The sequence below is a fragment of the Puntigrus tetrazona genome, chromosome 25 (assembly GCF_018831695.1).
Source record: "Puntigrus tetrazona isolate hp1 chromosome 25, ASM1883169v1, whole genome shotgun sequence".
Classification (NCBI taxonomy): domain Eukaryota; kingdom Metazoa; phylum Chordata; class Actinopteri; order Cypriniformes; family Cyprinidae; genus Puntigrus; species Puntigrus tetrazona.
This window is the reverse complement of record NC_056723.1, coordinates 16,950,040-16,962,161: the sequence shown is the minus strand read 5'-3', so window position 1 is coordinate 16,962,161 and position 12,122 is coordinate 16,950,040. Positions and strand designations below refer to the sequence as shown.

The following is a 12,122-nucleotide window of genomic DNA, read 5'->3' as shown; positions in this document are numbered from 1 at the left end:
CCAAATCTCAACACCAACCCCCAGTGCCTGCACCGAACCCCCAGTATGACACAAATAAGAGCATTTGGGGTAAAAAAAAAAAAAAAAAAAAAGCAGCAGAATGTCAGGAAAATGCTACACAGGTTAGGGTGTTAAGCTACCAAACAAGTTGCTTTACCTAGCTTTTGTTTTGTGCCAAAAACAAAAAAAAATGTCAGACGTGTCACGAAGAATGAACGCAAAGACCGAATGCTAAGCCTAGCTACTGATTGAAACCTCGCTTGCTTTATAATCAGTAGTGATGGAATATCACATTAACTCGGCTAACTGCTTGCAGCACTTTGTCAGACAATTACACAAAATTACTTGCTTGTCAGCTCTGCTAATTGTCAAAAGCGGTAAAAGCCATTTAAAGCTACCTATAGCTACTTGTTTATCTCTTTTTGCCAATTTTATACATTAATAAACTAAACTTTTGAACGAAGTAACCTATCAAACAAGTGTCTATGTCAAATGCTTTATTTTCACATGCATTAACTCTAGAAACACATTTGTCCAAAGCGACAAAAGCATTTAAACCTGTTGAGTATGAGAAAAAAACATAAATCATGATAAACATAGTGTGACAATTAATTTGAATTAAAAACAGCAAATGACAGTTTGGTAATTGTTAGGTTTTTTTTTTGACAAAACTGGCAAATTTTGCAGAATTTGCACAAAAAAAAAAAAAAGAAGAAGCTAAAGCGGAAAACCCAGCTGTTCATATGTATGCATCTCTGAAGGTAACCAACTGTCTTCAGAAAAGTTTTGAAGACATTTTCCTTTTTATCAGCAAAAGTAGCGTTCGTAAGGGAATGAATTTGATTACAACCAAACTAGCGGAGAAACCGATAGTTTTAACACTCAGTGCCTCCCGCTGGCTGAGAATGAGTTTGCATTTTCAATAAGCCCATCTTCAGCAACATTTCAGTTTTTGTTGTTGTTCAATTGTTTTTTTTTCCCCTGCAGCAACATGAAGCCCTTTTATACCATTTAATTCTAGCTGAAGCACATTTGTTTCATGTGATTATAGAATTTAATACTTTTATTTAGCAAGGGTGATGATAAAAGGCATTTAATATGTAAAAAAAAATGCATTTATATCAATATCAGAAATTATACTGTATAAAAATTAATTGTAAACGTTTTAGTAATATCGACCAGCCCTACAAAAACCTTTTTTAAAGACTTTAGACTTTTTGAATTAATCTAACAGTTCTAACCGTTAGCAGATCTTCTTTTTTCTATAAATGAGCACCCATCACAATTACTAGTGATATGTCAGTTTATCATCAAAAGTGACAATAACTCAAAAGTACAATATCTATATTTGGTATTGCTAAACTATTTTGCTGCTGTTGATGAAAAAAGGACAGAACAATGTAGTGTCCGTTCATTTTCATATGCCTTTTTTTCTTTTTTAATCTCATAATAGTACAGTATTACTGTGATTTAGCTGCATAGCTGTGGTTGATTGCGACCTTTCCTGTTTATTTTTAAGTGTTTATCACGTAGAAGTTTTTCCTTTCATGCTACACCGGTACATTCTGCAGCTTCTGATGATAAACTTGAGCATGAAAATCAACCAACAGTTGTGGTGCTGCATTCGTACACTTAATTTTTTTTTTCTATCAGCTTTGGCAGCTTACACAGACTCCACACCTCATCTACCTGCTAAATTGACTGCGTTAAACACCCCGCGCTTCTACTGTCTGAGTAATGGCAAGTTTTTTCAGGCCATCCATCATCTTGAAACCCGTTAGATACTTGGAAGCTGTCACTGTCCTGCTTGAAATGATATCCTTACACCCCAGCCCACTGCCAGCCATAAACCGGGGGTGCTTCTACAGCTCGCTCTCCTCTAATTGACGATGATTAGCATGACATCCAACACCGGCCCCGCGTGCACGGCCTCTGCCTGTCTCTCCCTTTGACGATGACAGCCTGCGTCAAAGATTTTGAGGAGCAATTTGGTGAAGTGCCATTGTAGTCGGTCTCAGGTTACTCGAGGAGTATGTAACACTGACCCACATGTGCCAGGTCGTCCCCGTGAGCACGCTGCATTCCTCTACCTGAGCGGATCCGAGATTCCCTTGTCGCGAGTTACGTTTTGACAGCGTGATGTGAGCTCTGCCACAGGCCACCAGGTCTACAAACAACAGGCATATTGTTAATCTGCGCATAATGAAGCATTATCTTGTAGACATAGGATTAAGTTGCCAAGCTAACCAATGGAAATGGTCTTTATAGCATAGAAAAGAAAAAGAAGGGCCACCGAGAGAAAGAGCATGCTAGATGACAAGAGATAATAGCTAGAGAACTGTAGATAATAAGCGCTGTGATCTCCTCACCTACTCAAACTGGCTTAACCCCAGCTAACCATGAAAATCTGCCCCTCCGATTAGTCAATGAACACGAGCAGTATGGACTTGCTTAAGGTGTGCCACAGGGCTCTATCCTCTACACCTTGCCTTTCTCCATCCCCATTCACCTCACCCCCTGAGGGCTGCTACTCAGCTTGGGTGGCCTCTGGCCTGGATGGGGGTCATTGGACTGACCTCTGAAACTGAATTAACCCATTCTGAAATCCATAGGCTAGCTCAGAGACAGGGAAGCAGATGGCTAAGAAGAATTCGAGATGAGGGGGAGAACACCCCTAGACTGTCTGTCTGGCCTAAAGTTCTCCGCAAGAAACATGGGCATGATCTTGTCCTTAGAGACACATTAAACATTCTTTAAAAGAAGGTATCATGTTATACTACTTAAAAGTATTGCACAAACAAACCTAGACATGGCCAGTAACACAAATGGTGTGATATGTAAAGGTCTCTATGTAAGTGTCATCTATGTAAATTGGCTATCAAGCAGGAAAATAGGCTCACTTGGGCCTGTATTTCACATTTCCAAATCTGTCAGCATAATCCCTGTATTTGCATTTCACGCTTTTATTCAAAGCAACTGACAGCGCATTCAAGGTTTACACTTTTATCTATTACGCTTGTGCCACATTCTACCAATTGAGGAATGTGTCCAATCCAGCTTCTAGAGGGACACTTTCTTGAGTTTAGCCCTAACACATCTAACTGGAAGATTGCAGTGTTTCTAACGACCTTGATTCGCTGGTTCAGGTGTGTTTGATTCGAGCTACAGCTATAGTCTGCTAGAAGGTGGCTTCCAGGCGCAGAACTACTTGCTTCTGGTGTAAAGGTAAGCTAAGTCTTCAACTGCTAGTATAACTTCTATACCTGCTTTGCAACAGGAAGTGGTAAAAAAAAAAAAAAAAAAAAAAAAAAAAAAAAAAAAAGGGACAGAAAAGGGATCTGGAGCTGATGAGAAAAGGTGACGAGCAAATCCGCCTGTCAAACAATCCTTCCTTTCATTGCAATCCAAATGACATTTAATTTGATTCTACCGTTGATCTATCCTGATATCCTGAATGATTCCAAGACACCCATTCGGCCTGCTATTCCACAAAAGGTTGGCCATAAGCTGGGGCAAAAGTCCCGGCGAGCTGTCACGCACCACACGGTGTGCACACACATGCGCGCAGATAGACATGCCACATAATGGCATCCTGAAATGAAACCACTTGGAGAGAGCTTGCGAGAAGCTTTCACTGGGCACATTTAGTCATCATGTGACACGGAGGTTGAGGTGACAGGCAGTGGCGCGTCAATGCGTTCACTTCCACTTAGAAAAGTGAGACAGCCCAAGTCGAACGGAGTCGGGCAATCAGTTTAGCAGTCGCGAGGGTTCCGAAATATCAGTGATGTGTGTGAGACCTCAATGATTTCCTGTTGCTGTTCAGGAGGAGTAGTTTTACTAAAAGTCATTTGTGAAACTCATTTAGGACTGACCTGTGGACTTGTGAGTGTGTGTGAGGCTCTAGGGATGAGAGTGACTGGATTAAGCTCCATTCTGTAAGAGAGGGGACTGTGCGCTGACAGCAGTCTGGTCCGGTGCCCACCTTACAGCGCTGACTTCCCCCCTCAGCAGTGACCCCTACTGGGAGACAGTGGGACTTGTCTTTTCCTGGATGGAATAAAAAGCTCAGACCGAGTGTAATAAAAAAAAAAAAAGTCTGAGTGTAAATAAAAAAATTCTTAAGGTGACCCTGACCACCTGGTCCCAGACAGATGTTGTTTTGAAAGAGTAGAGGTTGGATTCTTAATTCTGAATGCAATTAATTTTTGGCCGTAATCAAGAACAGAGCAGTTTTCGTGGAAGGCGCATTCAACTAGCTCCAGCAGCAACTGAGAATAGTAGTTTTGAGTTTCGAAATTTTGTGAGTAATGCATAATCTTCTACTAATTTAAAGGCTGAAATGTCACTAAATACATTATTTGCAATGTCACTGTAGACCAGTCTGTTCCTTAAAAACATACATTCATAAGTTCACACATCAAAAGTCCTTAAAATGGTCACCTAAATCTCAAATCCACTTCTCTGTTTTTGAACGTAAATTCATCCTCAAAGTTAAACTAATATATATATAAAAAAGTGAAAGAGAAACAACTTTATGAACAAGCATTTTACAATACCAACATAAATCAACTCTACAAGCACTGACTGACCTGAACATTTAATGCTCCCTTTTACGTCAAAATCTCATAATATTTAAGCGCTAGTGAGCAGCTTAATGTTCAGGTTGTTGCATGAGTTTCCTGGGCCGGCTCGCTATCCTTGGTTTACTCATGCAAACAAAATGGCCTTCCTGCTCCAGACATCCGACCCCATTTCCTTCTTAGCCGTCGATTCCCTCCAAAACACTCAGCTCCAAGCCGCAGGGTTGCACAGGGACATTAACGGAGCCTCGCTGTGGAATTAGCCCATTAATGTAATGCTAACAAGATGGAATCCTTCTCCCATGGGGGTAATATTACAGCGGCATCTCCGTAGTTGTTCTTTTTTGTAAATCACTCAGCTTATCTGAAAGGAGGCGATCGATACGCAGCATTACAGTAAATAGATAAACTAGCGCTGCTGTAAGGGTTAGCGTCTGAGCCAACCATTATATCGTGCAGATGAGAGGGAATGATTAGCACGTATTTGCTTGCGCCGTGCCCTTCACAGACACCTGGTGCCATAGCAAGAGTCACTGCTGACAAGTATTCATGGAGACAGATAGTCTTCCAGCGAATTGTCTAAACTTGCAATTTTAGTGGAAATTGAATCAATTAGTTGCAAAACTGCAGTAGTCTGGTATTTAAGAGCTTTTTTGCGGTTCTTTGTTCATGAAATTTCCCCGAAGTTGCAAACAATGATGTGGATGATTTTTGGACATTTTCCACCACACCAGGGCAAGCCACCTTTGAGAAGCTAGTGGAAACATGCAGGAACAATCTGACCCCTTAAAGGTTATCACAGGTTCAGCACCGTATGGCCTTAGGACACAGAGAGAGTGATAAGAAGGGAGATGTGGTGATTAAAGAAAGAGAAACTGAATTTAGGACAACTAAAGTATGGAAAAAAAAATGAATTAGAACATATTTTGTTCTAACCGTTAAATTGACAAAATTATACTGTATATCAATTTGAAAGATTACTTATTACTAAATTGACTATTAAAAAAATCTTACGCTCCTAAAAAAGTACTGTATGTGTGTATATGCATGTACAAAAAATAAAACAGCACAACCTTTTTTTTTTTAAGAACTAAATATATTACTATCATTATTATTACAACATTTCCTATTATATTGGGACATATATAAAAGAAAATATTAAATGCTCCTTGATTTTATTTTTATTTTGTAAAAACATTTAACATCTGTTGAAACCCCCATCCCAAAAAAAAACCCAGGAAAAATACCATATATATATTTCAGATTGAATGAATAAATAAAAATGATTATATGTATATTTGCCAGCCCTACTTTTATAGTTTAAAAACGATTTTGTGTAAGAAAGCATTAGCTTGCTCTGACACAGCATGGAACATCAGAGAGTCAAACGCTTCTTTAGTGATAATTTGGATGTAAGGATAACCATTGTACTTTGTTTCATGCTTGGCAGAGGACTTTTCAACAAGTCGAGACAGGGCTGAACCTCTGTCATGAAAGTGAGGCGACTCTTTTATCCTCCGAGAGGGACCACTTCAGCGTTTGATTGGACAGGACGTGGGAGAATGACAGAAATGCCTCAGAGATCTTTACCTCCTCCTGAGCGTGTCAAGTGGATCTTTCAAAACAAGAGAGGAGGATAGCGGTGGATGTGTTTGCACAGCCTGACCCAACATGCCACGCACACACAGAAACACACACACACACACACACACACACACACACACACACACACACAGGTTAAAATAACAGTTCACAAAAAACAAAAACTGCCTTTATTTACTCATGCTCATGTTTTTCCAAACCCATAAAAGTTTTTTTTCCTTCCAGGGAACACAAAAGAAGACATTTTTAAAAATGTGCTGCTCAGCCTTTTCTTTAATAAAAAGCTAATTAAAGATGAATGGAATCATATTGTATACTTTTATGACGTTTTGTGTGTGTGTGTGTGTGTGTGTGTGTGTGTGTGTGTGTTAAAACAATAAGGGCCACTTTTGTGCCATCTAAAAGTGAGGAGGAATTGATTTTGAATGCCAGAAAAACACGTTATCCAAACATATAGTTTGCAAAGCCATATTTTTAATTTGCTTTAGGAAATATTCACCTTCCTTGGCGTAAAAATTTAAATTCTATGGAAATTCGTAAATTCCAGTTATTTTTAGCTGTACAAAACAGTTTTGCAGCTTGATATTTAAAAATGGTGTGTGTTATCTTAATTATGAACAGAAGCTTCTTTATTTCCTAATTCTTTATTTGCAGCTACCCTAATTTGCGCCGCGCTTGGTACACTGTTTTAATCGATATGTAAAGGAGATATTTCGTTCATGTTATTCGATTTGCGCATTGTTAGTAAATCACCTGCAGAAATGTTCACGCCCATCTGCGTTCTCACGCTAATTTGACCTGTTTAGTAAAACTGGCCCTAAAGCTCCGGCCCCCATTCAGCAACCAGTTTGTTAAAAAAATTAATATTTAGCATTCCACTGAAGAAAGAAATTTGGGTTTGGAGTGACACTGGCATGTAAATAATGACTTTATTTTTGGGGTGAACTAATCCTCAAGTCGAATGCAATGCAGTTTCAACCTCTTCAAAAACCGAAGTTCATAAAAATTCATTATAATATTAAGGCCCACTTCAAATTTTCTGGAATTAATGACCGAACGACAAGGAGAGGAGGCAGAGAACGAGAGAGAGAGTATGAGAGAGAAAAATCAATAAACACTAGATGGCCTGTAAAAGCATTATAAATATAAGTAGCGTTTCTCCATTAAGGGAGATTTGGAAAACAGCAAATGCTAATGAGGAAGGCAAAGAGGCTATTGAAGTCCATTAGGAGCTCTCTCTAGTGAAAATAGCCGCTCTCTGAGGTTATCTACTGGCCAACGCCACTAGTTCCAGACCCACTATTCAAACCCGACTCCCATTTCCAAGTGACGGATAGGACAAATGTGCTTTCTGTATACCAGCGAGGGGCCAAGGGAAGAGTGCAAAATGGATGATTCAAAAGCAATGCTTTTTATTTTCTAAACAAGGAACATTCTTATTCATTATAAATTTATTGTGATGCAGAGCGCTGGAAAGAAGGGAAATGACTTCACAGCTGAGCCGGAGTCACTTTGTGGGATTGGAAGGAGGCCACAAATCATGATCAGAAATGACAAAATATTTCTGAGTTTGTGAGAAAAAAAAAAAAAAGAAAAGAAAAAAAAAAGCGGTTTGTGTTTAAGAGGTTAAAGTTAAAGCTGTGGCCTAGCAGTTTCCTGCCAATTTCATCATTTATTTTCATCACTGAAAGAGGTAAAAGGCCAAATATATTATAATTTGCTATTATTATGTCATATGCTATTATCAGTTATTCACTATTAAATCGCATATACAACATATAAAATTCTAAGACAGTATATTGTAGTGGCAGAATCATATTAAAAATCATCTAATACAACTGAATTTTTTTTTTTTTTAAAGTGTGTTTAAAAACTATTTATTTCCACACTTGCAGGGCAAATGTGAAAAAATTACATACAAATCAACAAAAGCTTTAGAACACAATTACAATTACTATAAATACTGCTCACACTACAGGATTTTTAGCCCGATTTTCCTTTACTAGAATTGGAGCAAAAGTCTTGTCGAGCAGCTCGATCGGTCCTGATGTTCAGCGCAGATTATCTTTTTATATATTTAAGATTTGAGGGAAGATTAAAACTGCTGTAGTGTGAGACCGGCTTAACATGAACAAACAATGAACAATGCATTTATTACAAGGTATTTATTCATCTTTGTTAATGTCACTTCATAAAAATACAACTAATGCTAACACAACTTTTAATAATGCATTCGTAAACGCTGCAGTTAGAATTACCCGAGATGAATATGCTGTTCATTCTCAGTTCATGTTAACTAATGCTTTTAACTTATGAACCTTATTGTAAAGTGTTACTGAAAAAACAAACAAAAAAAGATATTGCATGAAGTTGAGCCTGTTTGTTGGTACTCACTTGAGGGGGATACGGGGGACTGCTGTGGGACTGGAGACGGCGGTGACAACCTGTAGGATCTGTTCCAGTGCAGACAAACCCCCTCCTACCTGAAACGCTACCTGATCCGCGTTATTCTGAAAAAGAGAGATAGGGACAAGAGAGAGATAGAAACGGTCAGCAACATGGAGAGGCGAGCAGACTCAAGTATCACATTGTTTTGGCATTGTTGGTATCCTCTCGTTGCCTACCTCCTGCTTTCTAGAGGGGAGCTGGAGTGAAATTTGAAGCAAAGTGATCCCCAAAGAATTCCTGCTAAATCTCAAAAGTGCACAACCCTTCCCAGCACCCCCCACAGCAACCAAAAACCAAACGCAAGACAACAAACGTGCATTTCTACACACAAAGCAGGGGTGGTCTGGTTTGACAAAGAAGAGCTTAGGGAATACATAGAATGAGTCAAAATTTAGACTGGACAAAAAACCTTTTACGTCACAAATTTACAACCGAGCCAATAGTATGTATGAGTTGATGACAAAGGCAAAGAGAAGAAAAAGAAAAACGTATTTAAAATATATGTGCAAAATTCCTAGGACTGTGATCTTTCAATTCATAAATTTAAGTTTCAATTCGATGATTCTAAGAAAGTTATGTGGTGCAACTATGTAAAATGCTATAATGCTCATTGTGAAAATCCGCATTTGAATATATTGTGAGTTAAATGTAAATTATAGTTAAATATTTTAAGTATCAAGAATTATGAATTCATAAAGTGTTTTTAGAGAGTTGAACCACATTAAATTGCAATTAATAGCAATCAAAATAAAAGATTGTGTACATAATAAATACAGTGTGCACACACATTATGTCTATATAAATACACACAAACACACACACACATTTATATATTTAAGAAAAAACAAATTGTAAATTGTATAAAAAATATACACTGAAATATTTTCTAAATAAATACTGTATGTGTGTGTCTATATAGTATATATACACACATACACAACAAATTTTTTTTACATGAATAACAATAATAAAATTATTAATAATGTTTAACTTGCTAATATTTGCAAACACTATTGCAAACAACATCATATGGTGTAACCAACATGTAGATAATAATAACCATGCAAATAACAGATTTATGCCAAGCTACTCGCGATTTTTCATCTATATTTTAGAACATATCGTATCCCTCATATCCTATATTTGAAATAAAAATATTCAAAAGTATTTAATAACTGTGACTGTTAGACATAAAATATGAGCATCATGTCACTGACCTGCAGGCATTTGAATTTATTTCAGGATTTTCTAATTGTCAAGGTTCAAATGCAACCTTCAGTTGTTGGTTATCAAAGATACCAGCCATAAAAGTTTTAAGAGAAGGGTCAACCAAACTGTGCCTGAAACTCATACGGAGCGAATGAGCGTCTTTGAGTAAGAAGAGACGTAAAACAGTCATTTAACTGACGTGCTTCTCAAATCAAACTGTTTACAGAGGGGACATTTTTACTTGCATCATAAAATTCTTTAAAGTTCAAAGTGGAACCCCTTTAAATGAGTCATACACTTTAGAGTCCAAATTCCCCAGCTCCCTTACTTTGAGAAAAGGAAGTAAGCACCTCAGAGGTTGGCGATGAGTTCGACCCCAATGTTGCCACAAAACGACACATAAATCAACAACTCTGAATTTGAAAGTGACAGCAGTTGAGTCATTTATTTGCAGGATCGAAGAGAAAAGAAGAGAAGAGGAGATCCGAGAACGTTACACCTACTCCATATAATGAGGTCAGATTCTCGTATGCTATGTGACGGCACTCAAAGTCAGGCACTTCAAGATGTTTTTGTTCAGGGGATGGCGGGGGCTGCCAACAAGCCTGAACATATTGAGCAGCAAACAGAGGAAGCGCTTTGCAAAATTACATATAAGCTCCTCTCTTGTCAATCACAAGCACCGCCAAAGACTCATTCCTGGAGATCCGGTGGCAAAGAGAAGGCTGAACCTCTGCCAGGGTTAAGAGATTGGAACAAGCTTGTTGTCAGATACACCAAAGGTGGAGCACGCTTGAACAGCGGCTGGGATTAAGAAAAGCTCACTGACAGCTAGGTGAAGACTGCCATGGAGCCTCGCTGCCTATAGCGTGAGGACGAACCCAGGTCGCAACAGTAAATCGAGCGGGTTCACAGCTCACCCATCAGTATGGCTCTGTTAAATGCTCCAGAGGCAGAAGGGTTGGCCGCTCATGGTGGCCTATTTATGAGGCATTTGGAGGGGTTAGCTGGGGCCTGTACGGTGATGGCGTGTGGAACTCAGTCCACAGGGAGATGTCTCACCTTGCCCTTTCTGGCTTATTGACAGATCCCCATGCTGAGCAAAGGATCTGGAATCTGGAGGAGTTCAAAAAAGGGATTGAAGATGAGATGATAAACATTAGATTGTGAAGAAAGATACAGAGAGTTTAACGGAATACATGCTTACCAAGGAATCTAATTAATACATTGTGGAAAGTAAGTAGACAGACCTTGTTTGGGCAACAGACTGAGCTGTAAAAAAGACTGACTCTCAACACAACTTGTTTCTCAAGTACTTCAATACAAAAAAAAAAAAAAAAACAAATGTATGTATATATGAAAAGGAACACTTTTGCATCTGAACTGTAATTGAATAAAACAGTACTCAAATTATATTTTGGATCATTTCCAAGTACAGTATTGCAATATCCCTTGCAACAATTGGCAATTATAAACAAAACAAAAAATGGTCGCATTACAAGTTATGCATAAATGCATTTATTTTTCTGCTACAACCAAGCAAAAGAAAACATGGTAGAAATAACATATCTGTATTTTATTAAACTGATTTGAAAGTAAACTGAAAAACTGAAAAATATTCAAGTAAATCTTCTAAACAACATACTGTTGTGCACTTCTGTACAGTTACCAAAAATGTAACTTCAACATGCTGCCAGGGGCTTCCCATTCTCAATAGTCATCTGGCATTGATATTGCTTTTCAGCAGGCCATGTCAGATGAGCAACCCAAATGTTTATTTATTTGTGACCAGAATGCCTCTACAATAATGTGTTAACACGCCATTTGTACCTTATATGACTAAGGAGGCAATGTATTCCATTCGTACGATTTTCTGGCAACAGCACAAAACAATTCATTGCTACTACAAAAACACAAAAAGAGTGAGTAAAAATTCAAAGTGCATTCAAAGTGCTTCAAGAATATAAAAACTGATGTTTGCTAAAGTTGGTTCAAAAGTAGTATGTAACAGTTTGGTAGCAGTGTTAAACAAAGCTACTTGGTGTGGCATCTGAATTCATTTGTGAACTTGCGCGATACTACACAATCATACCAATCATTGAGTAAGATTGTAATATGACAAAACATTACATGGAATGTCATAAAAAAAAAAATAAAAAAAAAACATGCTTGGAAGTGATGTGCAAAGCTGCTGCCAATCCTTGATTCTGCACAGAGTGCTGTTGGATTTGCCTGGTGTACTGACCTCCCTCAACAAACACTCCACTGACACTATAATAG

The 12,122-nt window shown here is 38.2% G+C and overlaps 1 protein-coding gene across 4 annotated transcripts in view; it reads right to left on the bottom strand.

Annotated features, from left to right (window-relative positions):
• The window catches only part of scaper (S-phase cyclin A-associated protein in the ER), an 88,983-nt gene that overhangs the window by 28,846 nt on the left and 48,015 nt on the right, over positions 1-12,122 (bottom strand). For all 4 annotated transcript variants that reach the window (XM_043227967.1, XM_043227969.1, XM_043227968.1 and 1 more), the window contains one exon: positions 8,580-8,695. In XM_043227967.1, coding sequence (XP_043083902.1) covers positions 8,580-8,695 — 116 coding nt within the window. The remainder of the gene's footprint in view (positions 1-8,579; positions 8,696-12,122) is intronic.